This window comes from Cynoglossus semilaevis, chromosome 9 (assembly GCF_000523025.1).
Source record: "Cynoglossus semilaevis isolate Cse_v1.0 chromosome 9, Cse_v1.0, whole genome shotgun sequence".
In the NCBI taxonomy this organism is placed as follows: Eukaryota; Metazoa; Chordata; class Actinopteri; order Pleuronectiformes; family Cynoglossidae; genus Cynoglossus; species Cynoglossus semilaevis.
Genome location: NC_024315.1, coordinates 16,460,853 through 16,488,675, shown reverse-complemented (window position 1 = coordinate 16,488,675; position 27,823 = coordinate 16,460,853). Strand labels below are relative to the sequence as shown.

The window sequence follows — 27,823 nt, the reverse complement described above, 5'->3', positions numbered from 1 at the left end:
GAGCCGGCGGGGCCCGCCACACATGAGACCCTCCACGACCTTCCCCGGCCTGTTCCACCTCAGCACCTTTGGACTCTGTCTTTTCATCCTGTGCTTTGGTTACCTGAAGGTTCTCAGAGTGGCCAGGTCTCACTGTAAAAGAATCGACGTCATCACAGTTCAGACTCTGCTCCTACTGGTGGACCTCCATCCAAGGTGACGGTCTGGAAGTTAGGCTTTTATTACACTACGTTTTCTTCATCAATAACACATCTACAATCACAAAATGTGAAATAATGCAAAACTAAATCATGGAATAAAAGTAAATGTAAATGAATACAAAATATAGGCATTAATAATTATAAAGGGCTTCATAATAATTTATATTCTAACATAATATTTAATTGTTTTAAATGTAAAAAAATTAGCTACAATACAATTACATAACTCCTCTTTCAACACAGTGGCTACTACCTATATATTAGCCCAAACATATGATAACAACAACAACAACTATAATAATAATATTTGAAAAGTATTATCAGCACTAATTATCATAAATGTCTCCCACTTATTAAACCTGTGTTTGCAGTGTAAAAGACAGATGTCTGGCACAGCAGAAGAAGAGGAGGCAGCGGGCCACTAAGAAGATCTGTGTCTTCATTGGCACCTTCATCATCTGCTTCTCACCATATGTCATCACGAGGTAACGAAGCGTGATTATGAATCTATGAGAGAAGGTTTCTTGTGTTTAGGAACGTCGTGCTTGTCATTCATCCTGGTTCCAGACAGTCTTTATACGAGGGGACACATATGGGTGCAAGGGGTATTGATAAGTGAGGTTATTTAGCACAGCACTAACTGGTATGCAGTTTTATTATATATTTATATATATAGGGATGTCCGATATTAATTATTTGCAGATGTCCAATATGCTGATATTGTCCAAACCCCTAATTTCTAATTCTGATATCAACCGATACCGATATAGGTCTGGTAATATTTATTTATTTATCTGATTTGTTGGCACCATCATTCTGCATACAATCTCCTGAATATTAAAATAGCTTATTAAATGAGCTGCAATGCTGCCATCTAGTGACTTTCACTTTCATATAAGGCCGTTTATCCCCAAAACTATTTTTATGGCATGTGTGATTGTGACGAAACCCCGACATTGCGTCAACAATTCTTACAGATATTAAATAATTATGCTAATATCGGTCAGCCAATATTATCGGACATTCCTATATAGGTGTGTTACATATTGTATGTAAACACTAGAAGTGTGTTGTCATCTGTAACTACAGTAGGATGAGACAGTCATTGAGGCTATGCCACTTCCAGGTTCATTCTTGACTCACATTCTTCTTCTGACTCTGGATCAGATATTCTGATGTCCAGCAGCTATTTCACTTTTGCTGCTGTGGTTACGTGAAGCCAGCGCATGCAGTGTAACATTAGCAATTAAAGGTAAAGGCACAACTAATATTGAACTGTCCTGTTTCTTGTCCAGGTTGTTGGAGTTGTTGCCCCACATGCACATTCCGCGTTGTGTGGGAATTGCCACCAAATGTCTGTCCTACGCCAAGGCCTCCAGTGATCCTTTCGTCTACTGTCTGCTGCGGCAGCAGTACAGAAAGGTTCTGGTCAGTGTCATCAACCGAGTTCTGAGGAAAGATCATTACCCGCTGTCTGCCTACAGCACCAGCAGCACACTGGACACCACGGACAACATCTACATCACCAGGATAACCTGACGTGTGTGTCAGTCTTCTGATAGGTCAGTGTCTGCTTCCTTTCTGCAGCAGCAGTTAAAGGTCAGGGATCTTTAAAAACAGCTGCACTGTGTGAGGAGAGAAGTCGGTGCCTTGCAAAAGAGCACTTCAAATGGAGGCTGAATTGCAGGTCTGTTGTTGACAGTTGGACGCCTGGAGGTGTGGTTTCTGGTGTGAGTCCAGATACTGTCCAGTCTTCACAGACCGGCTCATCAGTTTGGCTGTTGAAATGAAATGCTAAGAAGGGTTTCACTATATAAAGCGTAACAACACGTCTGTGTCTGTGCTGTGACCATGAACGTCCATGTTTGTTTGAAACACTGTTAACATTTGTAGGAAATGTTTTTTCATGTTTTGGTGGGAAAAAAATGTTGAAAATGTTTAATCAAATGACTGTTAATAAGATAAAGTATAATATTTATGCCATTGTTTGACACATAACATGACTGACAAGTGTTTTAAATGTCACATCATAGCATATACACAGAGTGTGTAATAAACTTAATATTCATAGCAATGCAAATTGTATGCTAACCGCCTGAACTGATGCACACTGGACAGTAAAGTCACGTCGATATCATTTCTTCAATTCTTTTACGTCTGATTAAATCAGTTTTATGAGAAGCAAAGATTGTCTACATGAATAAAATATTTGTGCAATAATTTCTTTATGTGCAATACCACTGAAAAACCATTAGGGGCTTGTCTGTACAGAGTAATACAGTACATTTACTAATAAAGAAAGAAAAACTTATTTTATCTGCAACATTACTTATCAAACATATATGTCATTCAGCAAAAATATTTAATATTTTCATTTTCTGATGAAATTTGCTTTAAATTACAATGGGCATTAAGGATAAAAAAATATGTACAGTTATCATGAAATATGTTGCTCTTTAAGATTTAAGTCAGAGTGACCCACCAGAGAAAATAAGTTAGGCCTACAGTGTAGCAACAAGGTAGAAGTCTGGATCCTCACTGTGGAGTTTTTGACTGTGCTGTCATTACAGGCCCCTGAGCAAAGACCATATCATTTAGTCTAGTTGATCCTCGCAAAAGTACTGTTTAGTGCAAATGAACATAATAAGCTGTGAGTAGGCCGAGGCCCAGGGCACTCCCCGTGGAACTACACTTATGGTGCATTAGTGGAGCAACAACACTGCTGTACCTCCTTCATCTTCCTCCTGCTTCACTATTTCAGGAATCTTGGATCTTCCTATTGTTCTTCAACATCCTTCCTTTTCTGTCTTCTGTCTCCTGCTGCAATAAGAATAAAATCTTAAATTAAACAAATCAAAGGTAAAGTTTCTATTTTTTAATGATAACAACTATTTTAATTATGTGGAAAGAGAGATGTTTTAAATTGCAGTTTTAGAAAATGCCCTCCTCCAAACAATAATGAGCCACAGCCATATCACTGTTGATCAAACACACCAACACACACACACACACACACACACACACTTAGTTTAGGTTCCTGTTCAGGTATTGAGCAGTTATTTAGAAACTGCTGACTGATTTCTACCTCTGCCGTAATGACCCATTGGGGGTTGTGAACCCCATGTTGAAGAACTCTGATCTAGACTACTTTCAGGTCATCCTTAGATAACTTTTGTTGTTGTTGATATTCTCTACCCTCTCTCTAGGTGAACACCAGGGGTCGTTGGGGGGCTCTTTCAGTACATAATACCTCACCTCTAATAACCTGCAGACAGATGATTAGGGTAAGAATAGCAGCCACAGAGGAGGATCAGAGCTGACGGCACTGTAACGGGTCAGAATCTATTCTTACACCGAACCCGACGAGTAGACGGCACAGAACCATGACGTCAGACAACACGGGCATGAACTTCTGTGGCTCCCACCCCCATCAGCCACGTTTCTTACTCGTGGAATACACACACACATACACACACAGAGTGAAATTTGATCAGTGCTTGTAATAACTCATCGGTGTGCCACAGTCCAAGCACGCCGAGCTTTTTCCGGGGTCAGGGATGACGATGGTGACGATGACGATGATGGGGATGATGATGAAGATGATGATGATGATCGGCGTAGACAAAGGAAGGAGGTTTCCGTGATGTAGGAGGTCGTTATCACCCGACAAAGACAGCGGAGAAGTTGCAGCTTCAAACACACACACAGAAACACACACACACGCAGACACACACTTCGCCACATCACACGCGGTTATTAAGAAGCTTCTGCGACATGCATTCAGGACTTTTGCTGTTGTTTCTTCTGTCTTTGACGGAGAGAGGCTGCAGCGCACCGCAGCTGCAGGGCTGTGAGCCCGGGGACGAGCTCTCTGGTGAGTTTTCAATGTTAACTTCTTATTGTGCAAGAAGGGAACGTGCTGAGCGTCAACCAAAGTGTGAGGAGGTGAATGTGATCTAATTATAATCATATACGTCAACTGTCACTTTAGAACCAAGTATTCAAGAGCAAAAGTTAGTTTTGGAAAAGTTTTCATCAGGAACTTTTCAGTTTCCGGCGGAACATCTGTGGTTGGACTGAGCTGAGGAAGGTTGTTTTCTGACAGACACATTAACACCTGGTCACGCTTTTCTCCACACACCATAAAACATCAGTCTAGACTTTAACAGACACTGTTAGCGCAGACGTGTTCAGTTCATACTTTTGTGATGGCGCCCCCTGGCGGTTTTATGTGGTCTATTCCTGTTTTGCGGATTTTTTTCCTATTTATTGGTTTTTGGCTGGTGATGCAATGACTAATTTTCTTCTGGGATTGATTAATAAAGAATACTGATTGTGCTTTTGATTTTGTTCCACAGGAAGATGCAGCAGCAGCAGTTTGAATGTTTATGAAGAAAAACGTGGGTGGATAAGTATCTACAACTTGAAAAACTAAACTTAAATGTGTAAAGCATTACGGCAGTATTTGGGTTGGAATTGTGCAACACTGAGTTTAAACAGTTTAAAATAAATACCAGAGTGTGAGGGGAACCACCAGCTGAGGATATAGTATCTGTTCTGACATGGGTATGAAACAACAGCTATAAAGATTAACAGCTGTTTTAATGTCAGAATGATAACGTCAGTAGCAGTGATGTGCATAAGTCCTGAGCCAGGACTGATTTGTATATTTTAATATCTGATGAAAGAAGAAAAATGACATAAAATGCTTTAACATCATTTCTGCACTAAACAATTACATGAGCGAAAGTTAAAACCTGTTCCTTGGCACGAGTCATCATTTTCTGTCTTCTACTTTATTTAAACGTCAACATTTTAGTTCACTGACATAAGATGTCACCTTTTTAAAAAAATCACATATCCAAAAACAACAGCTTCAACAAAACAAGAAGTTCTTTATGCGTGGAATTCAAAATAACAAACAGAACAAAAATGTCAGAATCTTAGCTTTTAGAATATTCTAATTTAACTTCACTGTATTTAGTGGAAGAAGAAGAATCTTATTCTGCCTGTTCCTTCATCAAGCGTTAGAACTCCACAGAGGAGGGAATTCTACCCCTTTAGCCCTCTGCTACCCCCCACTACATTATATATACCTGATACAGAGTTCGTGTATCACAGGAGTCATGACTTTAAACCAGTCAACCCTGAAAGTCATCCTTCTACAACGTGAAGTTTTTAGCTTTATGTAGTTTTCCTCTTCCCACAGCCAAATGTACACAGCTCCACCTCGGCTACTGCAATGATCTGGGATATTCCAGGTGAGTCATGCAGCCTTTAACCTTTCAGTGTCAACTGTTGAACCTGACTGTAAATATCTGTCCTTCAGTACGATATTCCCGAACATCCTGGGCCACCGGAGCCGTATGGACGCTGAGTCCGGAGCAGAGTATCTCCTCCTCAGTGTCATTCATGGACTGCTAAATGGTGAGTGCACCCCTGAAATACGACTGGTGGGCTGCTCCGTCCTCGCCTCGCCCTGCAGGAACGACAAGATGATCAAACCGTGCCGCAGCACATGTGAGGCACTGAGGAAGGACTGCATCCACGCCTTTGAGGCCATTGAAATGGCCTGGCCTTATTTTCTGGACTGCGACCGCTTCTTCGCCGGTGCCGAGGAGGGCTGCTATGACCCTCTGGCAGCGATGAGAGGTAAAGCCTAAAGCTGCCTTGGTTTCCACCTGCATCAGAGATGGGTTTAATGGGCTGTGTGGGAAACATGACACTTTCTCTCTGTTTCTTCAATTCTTGGTTTCTTCTCTTCAGCCAGACAAGAGTTAACACGATCCAACCTCCCCCCTGAAGAACCCAGCACCATCATCCAGTTCACATACACCACCAACGCACAGATGTACAATATACTGAAAAAAACAGCTGCCAAATGCTCCCATATTTCTCAAGTCTACAGCATCGGGCGCAGCACTGAGGGCAAAGACCTGCTGGTCATTGAGTTCAGCAACAACCCTGGTCAACATGAGCTGCGTAAGGTCTCCAATATTCAATTCTTTCTTGTTACATCAGTTGAAGCTAGGGTTGTCCTGGTACCATTTTAAAAAATACAACAAAAATTTTAGTATTTTCATTGTGTCCTGGTAAATACCAAGTACCATCACAACTACTTCTTTAGTTGAGATTTAATAAATATGCAATTAACCTAAAGGCAGTGGTACATATATATATACACATTAGTGTGTTCAGAGCTAAGGCCGGTCTTCAGTTCTTCAGTTCAGATATTTAAATGAAGTATCAGCCCTAATACAGATACTCGTATAGGTATCGGTGCATCCACAGCTTCTAACATTAAATCAGTATTTCACCTGTTGTGTTCTGTCTCTGTCTCTGATCTCCAGTGGAGCCTGAGGTCAAGATGCTGGGCAACATGCACGGCAACGAAGTGCTCGGCCGCCAGCTGCTCATCTACCTGGCCCAGTACTTGTGTTCAGAGTACATTCTGGGTAACCAGCGCATTCAGACCATTATCAACACAACCCGCATCCATCTTCTGGCCTCCATGAACCCTGACGGTTATGAACTGGCCGCCGCAGAGGTAGAGGATAGAAATGACCCGGATCTCAGCTACCAGGAAGTAAATTTGTTAACAATCAAACAAGACAAACTGCCATTATCCGGTTCTATTTCAATCTGTTCTGTCCTTTGAGCATGAAGTGCTGAGGTAGAGACGTTTTGTTCTCTGCTGTGGGGTTTGAAAGGTGCTGTAACAACGATACTGTAACTAGGCCTGGGACGATAACAATCGATATATTGTCCCACAAATCATTGCCAATAAACAATAACATTGGCAACATTTTTAGACCAAATTAACCACTGATGTAGTGACGATCATAATAATGTAAGTACACCATTTCAAATGCAGTACATTTTATTTCTCATAGGTATTTTTTTATTTGTGATGGTACCTGAATGCCCTTCGCATTTCCCTCATTATAGGTTTAATTAAAACAACCAACTGAGAAAAGTGCTTTGAACAAATATAGTATATTGGTTCGTCAGTATTTCTTTACTCTTGCATACACTCGATTTAATCCAGGCCAGCAAAATTATTGACTTTTTATTTATCATACGATCAATAGACTTATTGATTATCGCCCCAGGCCTGGTACTTACAGACATGACTATCTAATGCTAATGGAGGAAAGTTTCTGCTCCAAACTGTGTCTTGAATGAATGACAATAAATCATATTAATTTGGTTTAATTTATTAGTAGTTATGTTAAATACTTGCATGTTTTAAGATAAATGATGTCTGCATCTGAGCACAGCTGCAGCGTCACGGTCAATACAACAGAATTTCCATCCATTAGTTACCATTGTGTGCACCAACAGCTACCTTTCCTTGATTTCACAGTACGAGTACATCAACCCTCTGTCTGTCTGTCTGTCTGTCTGTCTTGCTGCCTGTTGTTCTATCTGCCTTTTATCCAAAAAGTCTTAATCGTAGAACATGTGTATGAAAAGAGTGTGTATCCAGTCTTTTCCATTACACTTGTGCACATTTACTTCTGAGAGCAGTTCGGCATTTTCTGTCTTTTTTGCTAAATCTCTCTGATTGTACTTGGCTCCATCCATTACATACAGTCTAAGGTGTGAACGCACAGTTACCTCAGACCACGTGACAAGGATTCTGTGTGAATGTGTGTTTGCATGAGGATCATTAGAGCTGGCCTGCAGTTGATGGAATGCAGCACAAAGTGGATGGACGTATACTGCTCCTCTCTCAGCAGTGTTGGTACTACTGCAATGCATGATGGGATACATTGCTTGTTAGTGTACATCGGATGTACACTATATTTAGCGGTGCAATGTGGGATACATTGAGTTATGAGATATTTTCCGACACCTGCACTATGCACTATGTAGTGCACTATGTAGGGTTAAACTTGGCCTTTAGGCAGAAGTCAGAGGCCAGACTGAACTCACCCACTGCCCCCTGGGGTTATTGTTGGATATGTGTAGTTTACTGAAATCTAATAACATTATATTAGATGACGGACAATTTGAAATGAGATGAAATACTTTACTGAAATCTAATAACATTATATTATAGAGATGAAATAAAATATTTTGCCTGAACAGTGACCATGACATATATGTACCTAAACGTAAGTGCATGTGTTGTATAGTGTTATAGAGACTGGGATCCAAAAGATATAGTCAGTACATTTTTATTGTTCAATATACAAATACTGCATGTTACAGTAATAGCTACAAAAAAGGTTGCTGGTATTTTGTCTGGCTAATTGCTTCATTTCCCCCCCATGACGGATATATGGTCTTGTCTCCATGTTAACAATAGTAAAAAGATAGTCTAACATGTTCCTTACTGTTCCCTACTAAAATTAATATAATGTTTTCTTCCATAAACACTGCTTCCACTAATGTCTTCACATTGGTCAGTGTGTGTGTGTTCTGACTGTCTATTGCTCAATGATGTTGAACTTAACTGTTTCAGGGTCACCTGATGAACGGTTGGATCAGTGGTCGGGCCAATGCTCAGAACCTTGACCTGAACCGCAATTTTCCAGACCTCACCTCTATCTTCTACCGGAATCGCCGCAGTAGGTTTTACCGCATCGACCACATTCCAATCCCTGACTCCTACTGGTTTGGAAAGGTAACGGCCTGTTGTTTCTATGGTTTTAATTACAAATCTGATGATATCTGATGATGAAAAATATAAAAAAATATATACAAAAGAGATTTCTTGCAGAAGCTGTTCAGTTAGGGTACACAATAAATACAGTAATACAATGTTTTGGACTATTTTACTACATGGCGTGTAAACTAGATATTCTTGTCATTCCTATTACAAAATGTTTTTTACAATTTAATTTTCCTGGATTATTTGCAGATAAGCTTTCTTGAAACTAAAGCAATACTTTTCTATATTTGGTCGGTAGGTGGCACCAGAGACATACGCAGTGATGAAATGGATCAGATCGCTGCCCTTTGTTCAGTCCGCCAGCCTCCACGGGGGAGACCTGGTGGTCTCCTATCCCTTTGACTTCTCTAGACACCCGCAGGAGGAGAGGATGTTCTCCCCCACACCTGATGAGCAGGTAGTTAGAGAAGAGTGACGGTTAGGAGAAGTCTAGTCGTGGTGCATCTTGATGAAGTTGCATTTGTGTTTTGTCCAGATCTTTAAGCAGTTGGCTCGAACATATGCAGACGCTCATGCCACGATGGCCAATAATGACACCGAAAGGTGTGGAGCCTCCTTTTACCGAACCAGAGGCATCATTAACGGAGCCCAGTGGTACAGTTTTGCTGGAGGTGAGACACGAAGTTAGTTTATGAGGACTGTCAAGCAATTAAGAAATGCAATCACGGAGTACCTATCATGATTGTAATTAATCACGATTAATTGTATGAAAATGTCTGTCCTGAGTTCAGTCAGACTGGACTGACACAGTATTGGAGTATATTTTTTCCTGGTTTCCTTCTAAACTACGGTTGTTATCATACAGGCATGTCAGACTTCAACTACCTGCACACTAACTGCCTGGAAATCACCGTGGAGCTGGGCTGTGATAAATTCCCCTCAGAGGTGGAGCTTTACCCAGAATGGAAGAGGAATAAAGAATCTCTGCTCAGTTTTCTTGAATCTGTATGTACTGTCAAATGCAATAATAAAATTGTGATAATTACTTAGTATAGTAGTGTTTAGTATACTAGTATAATATACTAATATAATACATTAGTGTACTAATATTTAGTATATGCTGTATAGTCTGAGAAAGCAGTAACGAGCTGCAGCATAACCCTGCAGCCCTAATATTTAGGACTATAGTGAAGGGCTTCACTGTTGACCAAGTTCTGTGTCTGACCAGGTCCACCGAGGGATAAAAGGAGTTGTGAAGGATCTTGATGGCAATGGGATTAAAGGTGCAACACTCTCTGTCAGGGGCATCAGGAAAGATGTCACCACAGGTAAATACAATAGTTCTCCATACAAAATACACACATTTTCTGCTGGCTGGTAATGGTGATGAGTAAGGAGAGCATGTTTGTTTTTTTGCATATCTAATTTTCCCTGCTCTTCCTTCTCCAGCTGAAGACGGCGACTACTGGCGGCTCCTGAACCCAGGTACTCATATCCTGACAGTCACAGCCAAGGGTTACTCCAGGGTCTCAAAGAGGGTTCATATTCCCCATAACATGAACCATGCTGGACGAGTGGACTTTGTCCTGGAAAAGGTTTCTGTGCTTTTTCTAAACATTCTTTTTTTATATATAAATAACAATTGCATTAATCTATATAATGTGTGCTTTTAAGTTATTTTAGGAAATATTAACAGTACCAGGAAGTATGTGCATTTACATTGTTAACTTCAGCTGCATTTCAATTTGTCATCTTCTTGTCCTGGCTTCAGGTTCCTGTGGAGCCTGACATTCATGACCACCTTTTCCCCACGGTGGACTCCTGGGATCGGTTCGACCCCTACAACCAGTTTGAGCGCTACAGCAACGCAGAACTCCAAGAAGTGGAGCAGGAGGAGAAGCCCTGGTGGTGGAACTACTTCTCACAGTCCGGCGCTTCACCTCCACACTGGCTGCTGCGAAATGTCTAAACACACGTTGGATGATGGTGGTGTATCACTGCAGAGGGGGACTGCTGATTGATGTTCACACTCCCACAGTCACTTCACAGGCATCTGTGGACCAGTCAACAGAGAAACAGAGATTTTAGCATCCTGGATGTTTTTGTATGTATTATTGCAACAAGTCACATTTTAATTTAATTTTGGCCTTTGGGACTAAAAAATTACTAAAAAGAAATTAAACATTTTTAATGATGTTAATTTAAGAAGAAAAACACAGCCTGTATGTGTTTGGTCTTTGACCCCATGTATAGAATAATTGCAACTTGTTTCAATCAGACTGTTTGTTAATAAAAAGAAAATCAATGTTATTTCCTAATTTTTTTCTGTAAATTACATGAGGTTGATATATACAGCAAATAATTTTACGCTTTAACCAAATAAAGGCAATCGCTGTTGCGCAGTTCATTTTTGTTGGGTTAACAGAAGCACAGTTTCACATGTGAATCAATATTAACTTCTATTAACTCTCTATATATTTTACGTTTAAATGTGAGCGCCGTGAAGTCTCTTGTCGCTAGAGGGGGTAAGACCCAAAGCAATACAATAATGCCAATTATTTGCTAAAGCCACGGTTCAGAGCAGTTGTTGTCAATTGATAATCAACCCCTAAATAAATAATGCACAACTATATTTGATAGTACATTTGTATTGTGTATTATTTGCATGCCGTTGAACATTTATTGATTTAACAACTGAATACAATATCTAAATAAACATGTCTATTAAACAGAAAAATGTCAAAAAAAAGTTCAAGTCCAAACATTTACAGTTGATATATTTCGAGTATAATCACAGGAGTGTTGTAGTGTTTCATATTAACACACTGTTGCGGAAGAATACTGTTCTAAATGGGGGATGTGAATGATTGAGCGCTCGTCGTATCCTTGCGCCCCGCAGGTGCTATGACTGTACAAGGTCTTTTTAAAACATTTTCTTTTATTTTCGGAGGCCCTGAACTTTTTTAATCACTTTCAAAAAAGGATTAACTATTAAAACATGAGCGACAGTCGTCTTTTGGTTCGACGAAGCAAAATCCTAAAGTCCCGACACACTTTTCTGGAACCTGTCCTCCATTTGCTAACAAGTCAAAGGTAGGAAGATTTCCAACAAATATTTCACCTGAGCTACAAATTGTCCGTCATGTCGCAGTTGGTTGTTTGAGATAAAGATTGATAGATTATTTGTCGCATAGTGTATTAAAAACATGTTGTGATATTAGACAAGTACGGTTCAAATGTGAGATTCGACATTTCAAAGTTTTGTTTTAAAAAACGACTCTAATTTTAGCATTGTGTCACGTTTTGTCGAACTGCTTGGTGTTACACGGCTAAACATGCTAGACACGTATTGTTTTTTTGTTACTGTTTTGTATTGACGTCGTAAAAAAAGCGTACAGACAATGAAATGCAGCTTTAAAGCATGATACTATGTAGACAAATTGGGTAACGTTAAGTTCTTGAATGGAATGATACGGTGTTCAGTGGTTCGTCTGTCTGTACTACAGATGTCTACACTTCTACCAGCCGTGACACAGTTGTTCCATCTGCATTTTACAGCATTAGCAGTTACCATGGCTGGTACAGAGGTGCACAGCAGTCTGCCAATACTCACTGCTGCAGGGGTGGGTGGGTTGTGTTCAACCTCTTCTAACATCACAGTCCACCTGGTATTTGTTTCTGAAATACACTGACCTGTAGATGAACTGATAGCTCTTCATGTACCTGTGTATTAAACAAGAGCACTATTAACATCCATAATCTCTCCACTAAATAGCTGCACTACATAAAGACCTCTGTAGTAAAGACGGTCCATGTTACGACCTGCACTCAGTTAATAAGGACGCTGGAGGAGTTATTGACCTTGTTGGCTGGTTTTATATATATATATACGATGGCTTTATGACCATAAGCTTAATGCATGTCTGCAGCATCTTTATAGACCAATGTATTAGTGAAGTAAATTCATCCCAATGGCAGTGTTCTAAGAACAACTATTCTAAAAATATTGACTATGCCAAGACCCTATCCAAATGCACTTCTTTATAAAAGTCTAAGACTAAACCACAGTTCAACAAAATCATCAACAATCCCAATTTCTTTGTTGTAAAATATTTTTCCAGGAGAAAACATTCATTATAAAATTGCTAGGCAATATACAGAGGAAAGTGATGATTTTAGCAAAGTTCTTAAAAAAACCCTCTGTAATCCCAGTAAAACTAGCTCATTCATGGTGTTTGTTTATAAATGCTCATGATCTTCTCAGTACTTGCTGATAAAATTCCAGATGTTGGTTCAGATAGAAATACCAAGTACACCTTAACTTATGGTCACAAACTGGTACGAAAACCAGATACAGAAAGAACCCCTTCTGTATCTGGTTTTCATACCAGTTTGTGACCATAAGTTGTTCAAGAGTTAAAATTTGGTTCTTAAATGAGGTTAGGAAAATGCGTTTAACAAACTTTATCACAACTGAGTTACTTATATTGGGGTTTTGTTTAGTCTGTTTCACTATATTTCATGTTAAATTTGAACAGTTCTCATACAAAGCTCAGTTTTAAAAACCTTTGTAAAATTGAGTAATTATTTTTGCCTATTTATTCTCTTTCATAATAGGCTTCTAATCCTATGGCAAAAACAAAACATTCATGTTTTCTGATGGCCTATCTTTTAAGAAGAACAATGAGATTGACACATTAAACCATTCTTTGGATTTTCTTTAAAAAGGGAAAATTGGAAAATCAAGCTATAATGATCTACTTTCTAAGGTGGTGATTTCCCTGTCGGTCTCCTTGTATTCCTAGAGTGAATTTCCATCTGCCAGGTTTTAGCCCCCCTCCACTTTAGGACACCATGTAGTCACTTTCACTTTGACTGCATCAATTCTTCTAACATAATATTTTTAACACTCAGCATATATAATGCAAATGCCAAACCACTTTGCTCTAAACTTCCTCTATCATTTCTCCCTCTCTCTTTCTCCTCTCCCTACCAGTATTTGTCAGCCTGTTGTGCCCCATGAGTGGGGGGCTGCTCAATGTGGCATATATGATTTGTTTGCTTTGCAATTATTTTCCATCAGTGGAGACAAATTGACTCACACTGCATAGAACAACCCACACAGACAGGTCTGGAAAGAAGAATCCAGTAGACAGCAAAGTTAGTAATGCCCACCAAAGCTTGAGAGGAACATGAAGCACAGTTCAACCCAGGGTCATACTGACTAATGCTGCTGATAGAAAAGGTTTCACTATTAACACCTGCTTAACCCATTTCAACAGCAAGACAAATTCCCCTTTCTTTTTTCCCAATTGTTTTCTCACCTAATTTGGGTCCAGTTGTTGCAGTTTTGCAAGTGTGCTGTTTTGCACTGCTCTGTACCCAATGTCACAGTGTTGCTAGTTTGTGCTGTGTTTGCATGGCCAGGGGTAGCAGGCTTGAGTTGGTGAGCCTTTTCTCTGTGTTGTGGACAGACAGCTCACGGATTGGAGATGACATTAACCAAGTGGACCAAGTGTTGTTTTTGGTTTAGCGTAACATGATAAATCACGCTTACACTTGAATGCCACCTAATGTCCATCTGTCTGCACAGATCTCTAACAACATTTCTGTTGGCATAGAATTCAGCAGTTGTATCATTTCAAATGCCACCACCTAGAACTGTATCGATTTTTTTTTTTTTTTTTTTTTTTTTTTAATTATCCGAAAAATTATGGACATTCTTTTTTCTTCTCTGGTATTTACAAATGTAGATTCCTCTGTTCCAGTTGTATTAATTTGATGTTTAGTATGTAACAGCATTGTGTGGTTACTATGCTAACAAACATTTAAATTGTTTTAAAAAACTCTGCAATACTAATGCCTGTAGTATTGCACTATATTGCAATACATTATATTGTTGCCTCGTTTTTCTAATGAGAAAGTTGCCAAAGCACCTATATATCACCACATAACATAACATAACTTGACCAATTTTTTTGCATTTGTTCTGAGGTACAGTGGTTCTCAACAGGTATAGACTTATTGGTGTCTCTTGTTCAGCAGCTCAGAAAATGAAGGAGGATCAACTTGGAGCCAGCCACTTCCACTTGAGAAGTGTTTGAACTCGTATGGGTCGGAACTAAAGCTGAGGTTGTACTTGTTGTGTCGGCAGCAAGCGGCTGCTTCATACCTGCAGTCCTTTTGACAATAATGCAACCTGGCAGCCCCGAGGGCAGAGTCCACGCAACTTTCTCAGCCCTCTCAGAGTAATTGGTGACCTCTGATCTTGCCCTTAGTATAAAAGGAGAAGGGGAAGTGGAGAAAAGAGGAGGAGGGGTAGACGGGACGAGGGATAGTCAACAGAGACAGGGTCACCAAAAGGAAGGGAAGATGGAACGATGGGTAAAATCAAAGAGACATGAGCTGGAAGAAAAAAGGTCATTCTGTTTTAGTGTGAACACTTCATCAAAAAATGAATACATCTGCAACACGCTGTAGTGTGATTACACAAAAAGGGGAAATTCAAAGCCCTAACCTCCAAATAGTCCTCTATTGACATTTACCAATAGATAATTCTGTTAACATAAAAACCACCTTTACCTATTTCATATCCTTAGCTTAGAAATAAAAAAAATGTTAAAATCCTCTACATAAGTCATGTTTTTCCTAAAATGCAAAATTCTTCGGCAAAATGGAATGTGTGTGATCTGTCAGCCGTTAGTTGGTGTTGCATTAAGAACCACAGTGTTTCCATGATGGACACAGAAACAGGTTTTTGTACTGGACCCTCAAATGTTGTTAAATGTTTTCATGTCCTTAACATAAGAATAAAAAAATGGAGCCATGATTTATTTATTATTATAGTGATAATTTAGAAAGTTTTTTTTAAAAAGTTTTTACTCCTGTTTGGCCACACAGTTCTGATGCTTTGTCCCTTTCCTCTCCGTGTTTCACTCCATCCTCCCCTGGTCTCCTCCTTTTAAACATTTGTAGATTTGCTTTCCAGTCAATAGACAATCATTTGAATCTACTACATACACAGGATTTGACCATTTTTAGTAGTTGATTCTCACGACATCAGTAACAGTTACTTAGTTTGTAATATAAGACTCCTGTTTAACATTTGTATTCTTCCCATTAATTTATTATGATTTACTTCAGGACTGTTTCTGCTTTTGATTTGGTCTGCTGGACAAGTGTTACCATCATGCACAATGGCTAGTGTCTGGTTGCTGTGGGGGGGTCAGAGGTCAGGACAGAGTAGCTTTTAGCAGCAACATTACATGTGAAATTGGAAACTGCAGCTCCACAACATTTGTGTGTGAAAACTTTGATTTCCTAGGGCAGTTACTGTCAACACCTTCTCACCCGTATTCACCCCCTCCTTGTTCTCTCTCTCTGTGTATTCTTTGAAAGTGAAGTATTTCTGCTGTAGCAAGGGTTCATTCAGATGCCCCCCCCCCCCCTCATTGTATGCAGTTGTCCTGTGTGACTGCATAAATAAAAGACTTGAAGGAACATTTGTATATTGTAAAATATATACTATTTTAAACAGCACACTGGATTATCAGCCCAATCTGATAATTTATAGTAGGTCATTATAATTACTGTGGTACTGTTATGTTTTTGGACTGGCTGACCTTAAACTGTCTTGTAATAATGTGCTGCTTCCAGACCACTGCCCAGGCATGTCATTTAATTTTTTTATTTTTTTTCCAACCTTGCTCTCCAAAAATAAATGCTCTTTAGACCCAAGGCCTATGAAACAAATATAAAAACTGACAATTCAAGTGCACAGGTAACTATATGTGGTATTAGTCATCATGATTCAGAAAAGAAGGCTGAATTTGTACACAGATTGTTGTTTGGCTGTGGGTTATTTTTTATTATTATTTTAAAAATAAATTAATGTTTGGGAGTCTGCATGAATAAACGGACAGAATTCACAGATGAATGACATGGCCAAATGAAGGAAGAACATAAATCCCACCTTTTGTACATGTTAGGACTTAAAATACATTTTCTGTACTTTTTAACCTTGTGGTACAAGTTTCTTGTGGGTGGTTGTAGTAGTGTGGGGGGGGGGGGGGGGGGGGATTGTCTGCTTTTGTATTTCTGGGTGCGAAGGGCAATTAGAAGTTAAGTGTCCTGTCAAACGATGCATTGAAATCTACACCATTGCAGTCAGGGATGGAAATCCAGCCTTTCGTAAAAAGATGATAAACAGTATCAGTCTGTGGAACTATAACTGTCACAATGAAGGTTTCTTATTGAAATTTGTGGTTTATCTCTGAATATGGTAGGTAGGTGGTTGATTGTGAATTGCCTTTAGTGTAAAAATACTATTAACACATTTTTGTCTTTGTCTTTTGCAGACAGGGCTCTCCTATGGCCTTTGCACGATTCAGGTAAACTGTTTTTTCTTCTTCTTTTAATTGTGTAAAGTAGTGATGTATAATATACTTTAACATGACAGACAATGGCCTGGTCCAGAAAGTTTGTTCTGTTGGAGTTTCATATCTATTTCTTAAGCAAAACCAATACAGTATATCATCAGATATATGGTCATAAATATCTGTATATTTTTTTGAGAGGTGAACGGTTCTCAGTAATAAGGTGTATCTAAACAGCATAATCCTTTATATCTGAATTGATTTAATTAGCAGCTTTCCCAAATTGGATCTTTTATTTTTTTGACTAAGAGGTAAGAGAAAATATGTCCATTAACATGTTTATATCAACATCACATCTGGACACTGTTTCTAGATTAAAAGATAGTAAGGTAGTCCTGACAAAGGTCTGACTTTAGATGCTCACAGAGTAACATATGAGCTGAGCTGGTAGAGGACACTGGTTGGGTCACCACTTATTAAACACAGTCAGATCAGAGACCTTGCTTTTGCTCTTTGATAATATTTCCTCTGGGATGACAAATATGTAGAAGAACACTTTAAAAGTCAGTGAAGATGATAGAAAACGAGGAAATGCCCTGAGGGCAGAAGGCAGAAAACCACAGTGCAGTTAGACACAGCTACTTTAGCTGTCATGATGGAGCACCTGAACGCACCAGTGGACACACACAGTCAGCATCAGTGAACAGACATACTGAAATAGTGATGTCTACTAAAACTGAAAGACTTGTGTTTTCATAAATGGCTTTTTGAAGTTGGTTTTTCAAAATATATTAAAATCTGAGGCATTAGGAACAACAACACAAATATTAAGCTAAAATTATCTTGGTACGTTGGTTGTCTACTTTTTAGCTTATAATTTCTGCCCTGAAGAGAAAACAACTCGTCCCTACATTTATGGATGCCATAAAGATAGTTCTATCTAACTGTCTGTGTATCTAATCAATCGATCTAATCTATCTTTAGGGCCATCTTAAATCCATGGCTTCTACCCGGTAGTTGGAAGCCAACTGAAAAGTCAGACCAAATGGCCCGTGCTCTCTTGAGGTAGTTGGTGTGTCAGAGCTGATTAGAGCCATGAAGGCATGAGTAGACTTTCTGCCATGACAGGTGATGGTGTTCAGTTGAGGCACTGTCCTGTTTTCTTGTCTCTGTGTTGAGACAAGGAAAATAGAGCAGAGAGGTCGTGGTGATGGAGATGATAAAAGGTAATTCCTCTCACACCACAGAGGTCTCTCCTCTTTGTTTGTCCTGATTTTGTTTGTGCAATCACACGACAGATCACACATTGCAATGTGACAGTAAACAATTCAGCTCTGGTTAAAGAGTTAAAGAATACTGATATCTTTTTATTAATTTGCCATCTTTATAGCTTTATATATAGAAAAGCAGCAACATTTGGATTGTTAATCCACTTCGTACATTTTCATCCTTGTCACTTGACTAAAGCTAAATCCTTTGCATATGATCGGCCACAATCTTTAACTAAAGTGATCTTATGTTGGATAATGGCATGTAGTCAATCACATGTAGATGAGTTTCTTAAACAGAGTGAAGTGCTCTGTTGTACCGTAGCGGAGCCTCAGCTGAATTTAATCTGCAGTTTATCTTTATAACCCCCTTGATAAGCCTAGATACATCAAGGCTTACAACAAAGCTAACGTTAGCTTAGAATTACCAACCAGGTGCCTTAATCAGGCTGCTGGGTTGTCAGCACGTATAACAACATGCTTCTAAGGGTCCCTTTGTAATAATAATCCATGGTCCCAGCAGTCTATGACGTCATGGACTGGACTGGTGCCTGTGGGAGCACTGGACAGACTGTGTGTCTCTAAGGCCTATTGCTAAGATGTCTCTGTGTGTGTGTGTCAGAGAGAGAGACTCTACTCCCTATTGTGTTCAATACTACAGTGGTGTTCCAACTGTTTATGTTTGGACATAACTGCACACTGTCTCACAGACCGGTGTCATTAACACCTTGCCACTGATGGTATATTATTGGAAAGGTCAATATGTCAGCTTTATCTTGACTAAAACTGTGGTACTGATTAAGGACAATATCCTTACAGTCTTACACACACACACACTACCATTCAAAAGTTTGGGGTCACCCATACAATTTTGTGTTATCAATTAAAACTCACACTTTTATTTATGCTCCCCTTGCAGCAGCTGCAGCATTGCAAACCAATTTCATGTCATCTTTATATGTATATATATCATTAATATCTGTTGTTTCCACACGTTATTTATTGTATTGGAATTGTGCTCAATCTAAGGATATTAAATCCTGTTTTGGAGCTGTACTGCTGGCTTTTCCAGTTATTGATAATGCAATAGTAGTTTGATAACATGTTGAAATAATTTACATATAATTTTCTGTAAAGAAAGCCAGTTGCCCACACGGACAGGTGGCTGCAAGCAGAGGAACTGGTGCTGAAGAAGACAGCACTGGAACTGGAGGAATCACTGAAACTGGCACTGAAGGCAGATTTGACACAGAATCTGCCACTTACACTTGCACTAGATGTGAAACTGCAGCAGGAACTGGAACTTGAGGTTCAAATGGCACAAGAGCTGGCAATAGAGGTGGAAAACGCACTGAAAATGGGGGTAGAAGGAGAAATAACTCATGCACTGGTACTGGCACAAGTTGTGGAATTGGTGACACAGTTGGCAATGGAAATGAATGTGATATTTAATAAAGTACAGACACTGGCCACAGCACTACAGCTAACACTGGAAGTTGAACACAAGGTGCAGCTCGCACTTATTACGTCACTGGAGAAGGCATTGCTACTGGATGCAGCAGTGGAAGCTGCAACAAAATCAGCAATGACTTTAACACGAGAGGCAGAATTGGCATTGGAGGTGGCATTGGAAATGATACTGGAATTGGAGGATGAACTGGAACTGTCACAGAAAGTTGAGTCTACTCTGAAAGAAACTCTTAGGAGGACAAAGGCCATGGCACCAAAATCGGCCCTGGTTGCAGCACTAACATTAGAGGTGGCAGTGGAGATGGAATTGGCTTTGGAGCTTGCTCTGGCAGTTGAATGGACTTCTGTCAATGTACGGGACTGTCAATAGCTCCAGCCATCCATGCTTAACATCAGCTAGAATGACCCAGGACTCAGTGGCTCCACAGAGCTCTACTGCAGAGGTAATGTGTCAGCATCATTCAGGAAGCCTCAGGCCTGAGGAGTTTCGCTAAAATGTACTATCACTTAGCTTCATGCAGAAAGGATGATTTTCCAGGTCAAAATAGCTAAAACAGCTAAATGCTGTGGAAAGTGGGTAAAAAAGATCAGTGAAAATGTATCATTTTCATTCCTAAAAAGCTTAAAGTCAATCTAAACATATGTAGGCTTATGCTTTAGCTTACTTACTGTTACTTTTAAAATAGATGCAATTTTTAAGTCTTTTTGGGTGTTGAAGCCCTTACTAGAACATGGACTCAAGCTCTGACCCTAGCTGATGCTTTTACAAGCCACTTGAATGTATGGTAAAATTTATTTTTTCCTCTTATCCTCTTAAGTTAAAATTACAGTTTTTTTTTAGACTTAAATTACAATGAATGACCTACCATGAATACATCTTTTTTTTTTTTACCCCACTAATGTACCTAGGCTATTGTAAAACCACACCCTCAGTCATCTTAGTGACTAATCAGTTGCTTTTTTTGTGGAATATCTTTGCCCCTCCCCCTCGATGTGTGTGTTTGTCTGTTAATCTCTCTCCATGAGAACCTTTACCCTTTCAGCTGAGTTCACAAAGTCAGAGTCGAGCTAATCTGGTTTTACCTTAACTCCTAAAACAAGCCTGCGATTAATCTAGGAATGGCAGTAATCAGGTGTAAACTTGTTAATATGTGCATGATCAGCTCTCTGGTTGAGGGGGAAGGGGAAAAGGGCCACAAAAATCTTCTTGGACATACATAACACATTAGAGATTTACCAGTAATTTTTGGAAAAAACAATTAATAATTATAAATAATAGTTTTTACACTGTGGAAATCTCACTGTAAAAAAGACTTGTTTTCTTACACCCTGATGTCACTGAGACAAGCAGCTCAGCTGAAGCTGGTTAAAAAAAAACAAAAAAAAAAACTTCTCTTACTGCAGGGGTGTCAAACTCATTTTCACCAGGGGCCACATGTACTTAATTTTTACTAATTTACTTGGGCACTGGGTGGTACTGGCTGACCAGTCAAAAAAGGTTGTGGACCGCTGGTATAGATGTAACTACTCCATAACAGACTAATACTTGTTTCTGCAATTGATTATTATTAATTCAAGCTACAAATATTGTTCATTGCTGTGTAATAATAATACACAGCAATAATAATATAATAATAATAATAAAGCTCCCACGGGCCACACAAAACAGCTTGGTGGGCCACATTGGTTCACGGGCCTTGAGTTTGACACGTGACTGTATAGATCTTCCAATTCTAAAATCACAAAACCTTGTATCTAGTACTTTTAAATGATTTCTAATGGGTGAGTTTGTTGTCCCTAAATGATAAATAGGTTAATTAGCTCCTAATCAGTAGTCTGATCGTCCATCCATCGTATAGCTGTGTAAACATACTAATTTCTAGGATCCAATAGCTAAATTTCACAGTGTAGTCCTGATGTGAGGTTTTTGTTCAGATTATTGTCAGAAAATGTTCATCTCCACTCAGTCAGGACAATTCTATAAACACAGACAAAGAGAGATGATACATGCAGGATGAGAAGGAACACTATGATGAATAAATGAGTCAAGTGGAGATGAGGGAATGTGTTTTTTCTTCCCCCTACCACCTCCATCACCACCTCTGCGTCATGTTGGACAGTTAAGTGTACGTCATCTATAATTGCTCGCCATGTCTTCTTCCACATCACTACTTTACCACTTCTTTCTCAATAGAAATTGCTCGATGGCATTAAATATGTAAAATTAGCATTTTAAGTAGAACACATTTCTATGTCAGCCCTGACCCCCCTTACACTCCCCTACCATCCCCTCTGCTCTAGCCTGCCACCAAGCCCTGAGAGCAGAAGCCACACAAACTCATGCATGCATATGATATGCATCTGGTCATCTCCATGGTAACACTTTGGGGGGAAGGTAAGAGCTGGAGGACAGGAGGGTGAAAAGGTGTAGTTCTGGCAAGTGGATTAGAATGTATTTATTTTTTATTCAGTGAGTTTATTCAGGATGTAAGTCATACTAACAGTCTAGTAATGCACAGAGCTGCATTCACAAGAATCACAGGGAGATGCAGTCGCTACGTGTTGTCTAAAAGCAGACATGAGTTAAACTGGGGTCGTCATCTATTTCTATGCAAAAAGTTGATATTAATCAATGTTGTGAAAATTTATCTGGGCCCTTTTCTTAAAAAAACTCACTATAACACTATAAAGTTAATACTTTAGACAAAAAAGACTGTCTCAGATGTAGTGCATGAACGTCTGTTTTATATCAGAACAACATGTCTGTCTAATATTGCTAGAAAAAGATTTTGTACTTTTTTAAAAATTAGATATGTGGTAATAGAAAAAGGTCTGAAGTTAGCCTCCCAAAAGAAATTTTGCAGATTTAACTGCATAATTGATTTGGCTGTTGAACAGACAGAGAGTGGGATGGAGAAAGCCACCATTTGTGATGTTATAAAATAAAGGAAACCATTGTTTGATGACATAATTGGTGGCATGTAATGGGTGACCTTGTCTATGCCTGGTTTTATTGGCTTCAGTTTGACTAATTTGAATTGAATGTAAATCATTTTCCATTATTGCTTTTGCTTGTTCAGAAAAAAAAAGTAATTGGAAAGGTTGATGCTGCATATACATTTGCTTCCGAATGTTGTTGAAAGACAGCATCTTGTCAAAAGTTCTATAAAACCGATTGAAAAATTAATTGAAAAAATCTGTCAAGATAAAGGATTTCATGAATTTGTCGTTGGTGTCGTTTTATGCTCATTAACTATGACCTGGATGCAGAAACACGAGGACATGATGACCATGTGTTTTTGTTCTGGCCTGTGTGTGTGTGTGTGTGTGTGTACTATGCCTTGCAGCTTGACTCCTCTCTGGGATTATTTGTGACCTGGCCAGTGTACAGAAGCCCCTGAAGCATCATTCATTAGAACTTATTTAACTTCAATTCTGCCCTCTTGTCCAGACTCCTTGTGTCTATTTGCCATGTTGTTGACACAAACAGATGCATGAATTGCTTTGTATTTGTTTCTGCATTTTTTGTACCTATTTTCTCTGTACTGATGCTTTTCTCCAAATCCTTCCATTCTGAAACAAACCAACTCTTCTCCCCGAAACAAAAAAAAAAAAAAAAAAAAACTCAAAATAAACTTTGGCAGGCCTTTCCGTCCTAAGCGCCCACATAATCAATCATAACCAGGCCGTACAAATTCATCAGCTTGGATCCATTTTGCCGTAGTTAGAGATCAAAAGGTTGTGAGTTGACTATAGGAAGTCCAGGTACTAACCCAGACTAATTTATCTAACATGGGAGAGATTTAGCCCCCTGAGGAGATGGGGACATGGTTTTTCTCCATCACCTTGAATATCCTCGATGGGGCTCGAGGGCACTTAGTCTTACCGCAGCGTATCCTGTACAGCATTTAACATTCCATTGATCAGATTAATTGCAGCTGATTGTGTCCTGTGTGAGGAAGCGTGTGAAAGTACACATTGAACAGAATAGATTTTAGAGGCGCTAGATAAGAGTTTTCTTTTCTTCTGGGATCTATATGAAATAAACAGTGAAAAGTGACGCACACACGTTTGTGTCTTGTTGAATATTTTATTAGCACTTCTTAAGCACTAGCTAAGAGTTATGTACCATGTTCATGTTGTGTGTCGGAAAAGACACTTGTCCACATAGCTCCGTAAAAGGAATCGGATCATAACTGCATGTCTTTACCTAAACTTCCACGCAAAGGAAACAAGTTTCTTCCAATGTCACTGCAAGCTTTGTCTTTCAAGCTTTTGCCCAAGAAATATGTTTCTCTGCAATTATAAGTAATTGTGAAGGTTGAAATTTGCAAGAGCCTTAAATCCCCTGGTTCTCCTCACTGCTGGAGGGAGCAGTCACCTCTGCTGAAATCAGTGGGTTCAAGTGTACATGCACAAACACACATACACACGCATTCAGCACAAGGGCAACACTCAGGAAGTGGCAGCACTTTGAAGACGGCAATTCATGTTTCCAAGCGTGGAGCACTTATTTGAGGTCAGACTCAGGGTCTATTAGGCCTCTCATATTCATTACTAAACGCAGAGGCGAGAGATCGAGGGAATGAAAATACCCTCTAGTTACCTTGACCCCTGGACCTAGGATGTTTTTTTGTTAGTTTTTAGTCATTAACTTCTAAACCCTGGAATTCAAAGATTATGGTCTTTTGTTTTTTATGTCCAGCAGGTTCCCACTTATGAATACAACTCCTTTGAGCAATTATAGGAAATATTTCCTTTATAGATATTTTTTCTAGGGCTTCTGCTGGTCCTCCTGTGTGGGAATTTAACATTTAGTAAAAAGGTCTGATGCTAATGGTTATTTTCTTAGCTTGTCACTGTCTTCAGAGAGCATGGGAGATTGATGTTAATATAAAACAGAATATTAGCTGCTTCTGAAATGCCAGCATGTTGTAGACTGCTATTTTAAATGAAGATAAAACTAAAAAAGGGGATAGAGCCCCACATAGAACCCCCAAAAACTAAATTTGATGGTTAAATGCATCTTTAAAAAAACAACAGCAGACATTGTCTCTGGAAAGCGTTTTAACATTTCCTCTCTGGAACAAACACTGTTTTTATTAAAAGTAATGTTGAGGTGAAGTTATAATAATCCCAATGTAATTAACAATGTTTATCGCTTTCTATAGTCTAAGGAAGATTAAAATGGTCTCTGAAAGTTTTCCATTTGCTGCAGGAAAATGAAGACCAAAAACAGAATTGTGGTCAGTGTTAGAGGAATTAAAGAATGCCAAAGTCCAAAGCCAAGAACAAGAGTTGGTGGTGAAAGTCATGATTATTATGATCCAGATATTGAGGCTGAAACCATTTGAATTCATTGCCTGGGGATTAATGCCAATGAGTATTTCCTTTAGAGCTCTGTGTGAGAATATGTTTCAGGTGGCCTCAAATATACGGTTACTGTTAGGTAAAATATATCTGTTAGAACCTTCTTGTTTCTGTAGCACACTGGCAAACATGCCAAAACATGCAACGCTCAATCTCTCATAGTCACAGAAACTTAGAAACACTCACATCTGATCAAACGAACACACGCCTCCAGAGCCCCACACGGGCCGACATCCTACACCACAGGCCAAGAAACATAACGTTGCTGTTGCAGTATCACCTCCAAACCCTTGACACGCACACTAGCCAGGTTGTGTGTGCGCGTGTGTGCTTTAAACAGACGTGTCAGTTTAGACTAAGGTGATTGGCTTGCTCCGACCTGGCTATGGCCCCTCGGGGGTATCCCAGTGTCCCGCCATCCCAATGTGGGAAAGCAGAGTGTTGGATGCGATATTCTATAGCGCCAGCCTGGCTCCTGGGCAGCAGACAGCTAAATCAGTCACAGATTGGATTATAAAGGCTGAGTTATGAATGCATCTTTATCACGCAGACAAGTACTGGCACTTGTGAAAGTATTCTTGTTATTGTTGTTGTGAGCAGTCACTCAGACTTAATACAGTATCCAGATCAGGCTTGAATGAATAATTCTGTACGTAAAATTACTCCTTTGATTCTATGTCTTCTCACCCATTTTTTCCATTTGCATTCCCTCTCTTTCTGTCTCCACCTTTCACTTATTGGTTCGCCTTTCTTTTCAACCCTCAGGTCACAGACTTGGTTTCAAAGTGTTGATCCTCATCTGAAATCTATTGCAATCAACGCAATACTGGACATGAAATACAGGCCTGTGAGATCCGATATGTGAGCGTACATGCCTGTTTGTGCTCAGATGGCTTTTTGTTACAGTTTCAGTCTGAAATAATCAATGGACAAACGATAGAATGATTCTGAACGCTGCGTTTGGGAACGCACTGTGTTGTTGTATACAGTTATATCTAATCATTTTTAATTCTGTTATATATATTTACTGCCATATTTACATTTGTTTTTTTTTTACTTTCTAACTCCACCACCGTAACTGCTATATTAAAATAATATAGAAAACATTTGGTGATGAAGTTGAACAGGAACGGCAGCAAAAATTAGGAGAGTTGACATAGTGGGCTCATTGTTGGATGGATTATTTCTCTTCAGAGCTGTTTTAACTGTCATCAACCAGTGTAAGTAGTTGTTCTTTCATGGCCTAAATTAGAGTTGTGTGTGTGTCTTTTTTCCATGTATGTATGACTCTATTTGTCTGTGTGGCTCTGATCCCTGGTGCAGGGTTCTGAGTATCCATCCTGATCACCAGGGGCTGATAGGATGAGTGCAATTGTTGTCTTTCATCGCCTTGTATGAAACATTCCTTCCTGATGGCTTGGATCGGCCTCAGAGAGGGTTGATGAAGACACTTGGAGCCATTTTACCTCTGTGTTAACCTGCCTCATAACTCATAAAAAAGCATTGATAATAACAAATAAAATATTTAAATTGTACACTAAAGCATGTTCTTAAAATTAATTTTTTATACATGTTCTTTTAAGTGCCGATATAATTGTTCATCAGGCCCTTAGTTTATCTGTTTGCAGACACACACGTTTTCTCTGTACTCTTTACCTCTCACCCCACTGTGTTAAAAAACACTGGAGCCTTGTCTTTGTATTGTTAACAACATTTAATCAAAGCTCAATCACACACGCTGCCTTTCCCCCCTGTGCCTGGCTGGAGGTAAAATATGTCAGCCAGTGGGAGTCCAGTCTCTGTGTGCTGACAGATGACCAAAGAGAGGGGCTCAGTTCTTATCTTCATCTGACCCCATCTGTCAAATGAACCTGCACATGAAAGAGGAACAAGATCTTCTCCCAAAACTAAACTGTGGAGCATTTAATAGTCTGTAGGAACAGAACAACAAAGACGAGAGAACAGTTCTCTTCTACATGGGCCAGGGCCTCTTACAGTGTTTGAACATTATATCGTTTTTTAATTAATCCTTTTTTTTAAATCTGTGAAACACATCTGCTTCAGTAATTGACAAGTGGATTTTTAATTTTTCCTTTTTATTTCCAGCTAATTCACTTGAGCACCGACAATAAATGCACCGGTTTGTGCGCAGATAGTGTTACCCATATGGGAACAGTCAGACAAGCTCGAGTTCCCAGTCCATATGCTGACTACTCCAAGTATCAATCACTGCATCTAAATGACTTAAAAGAGCCATATTGATTACCAATACGACATCATAAATCAAGCCCAAGACACACATTTTCTCTCCTTTTTGGCCCTGCACACACACAAACACACACACACAGAGCACTCTTGAAATCATAATAACTCTTGTGGAGACATTTTACAGGACAGTGCATGTGTATGAAGTCACCATCTGACTTGTCTGTAAACTGGAAATGTCAAGAATCAAAGTGATTAAAGGAAAGAGGATAAAAAATGATTTCTTGGTTTGTTACAATCTTAAGCATGCACTGC

At 39.4% G+C, this 27,823-nt stretch overlaps 3 protein-coding genes across 4 annotated transcripts in view; all 3 read left to right on the top strand.

The window, feature by feature from the left end:
* Window positions 1–3,130, top strand: part of gpr78a (G protein-coupled receptor 78a) — a 9,039-nt gene extending 5,909 nt beyond the window's left edge. Inside the window, exons 3-5 of the mRNA XM_025058638.1 lie at window positions 1–195; window positions 572–685; window positions 1,496–3,130. The exon at window positions 1–195 is cut by the window's left edge and continues 2 nt beyond it. Of these exons, the coding sequence (XP_024914406.1) occupies window positions 1–195; window positions 572–685; window positions 1,496–1,739 (553 nt within the window). The 3' untranslated portion in view covers window positions 1,740–3,130. The remainder of the gene's footprint in view (window positions 196–571; window positions 686–1,495) is intronic.
* A 548-nt stretch (window positions 3,131–3,678) lies between these two features.
* On the top strand, window positions 3,679–11,452 carry cpz (carboxypeptidase Z). 2 transcript variants are annotated; one of them, XM_008317607.2, is made up of 13 exons: window positions 3,679–4,074; window positions 4,559–4,600; window positions 5,410–5,461; window positions 5,530–5,852; window positions 5,967–6,182; window positions 6,551–6,747; window positions 8,671–8,832; window positions 9,119–9,277; window positions 9,356–9,491; window positions 9,686–9,825; window positions 10,049–10,148; window positions 10,270–10,415; window positions 10,592–11,452. In XM_008317607.2, exons 1-13 carry the CDS (start codon window positions 3,975–3,977, stop codon window positions 10,787–10,789), a joined length of 1,971 nt encoding a protein of 656 aa, XP_008315829.1. In that variant the 5' UTR covers window positions 3,679–3,974; the 3' UTR covers window positions 10,790–11,452. The 2 variants fall into 2 exon arrangements, with proteins under 2 accessions (XP_008315829.1, XP_008315828.1); XM_008317606.2 differs by having other exon boundaries at window positions 3,680–4,074; window positions 6,551–6,786.
* Window positions 11,453–11,575: 123 nt separating this feature from the next.
* On the top strand, window positions 11,576–21,408 carry LOC103384183 (uncharacterized). Its single transcript, XM_008317603.3, has 3 exons — window positions 11,576–11,913; window positions 17,178–17,210; window positions 19,601–21,408. The coding sequence occupies exons 1-3, from the start codon at window positions 11,819–11,821 to the stop codon at window positions 20,301–20,303; spliced, it is 831 nt and encodes a 276-aa protein (XP_008315825.1). The 5' UTR covers window positions 11,576–11,818; the 3' UTR covers window positions 20,304–21,408.
* The last annotated feature ends 6,415 nt before the right edge of the window (window positions 21,409–27,823 follow it).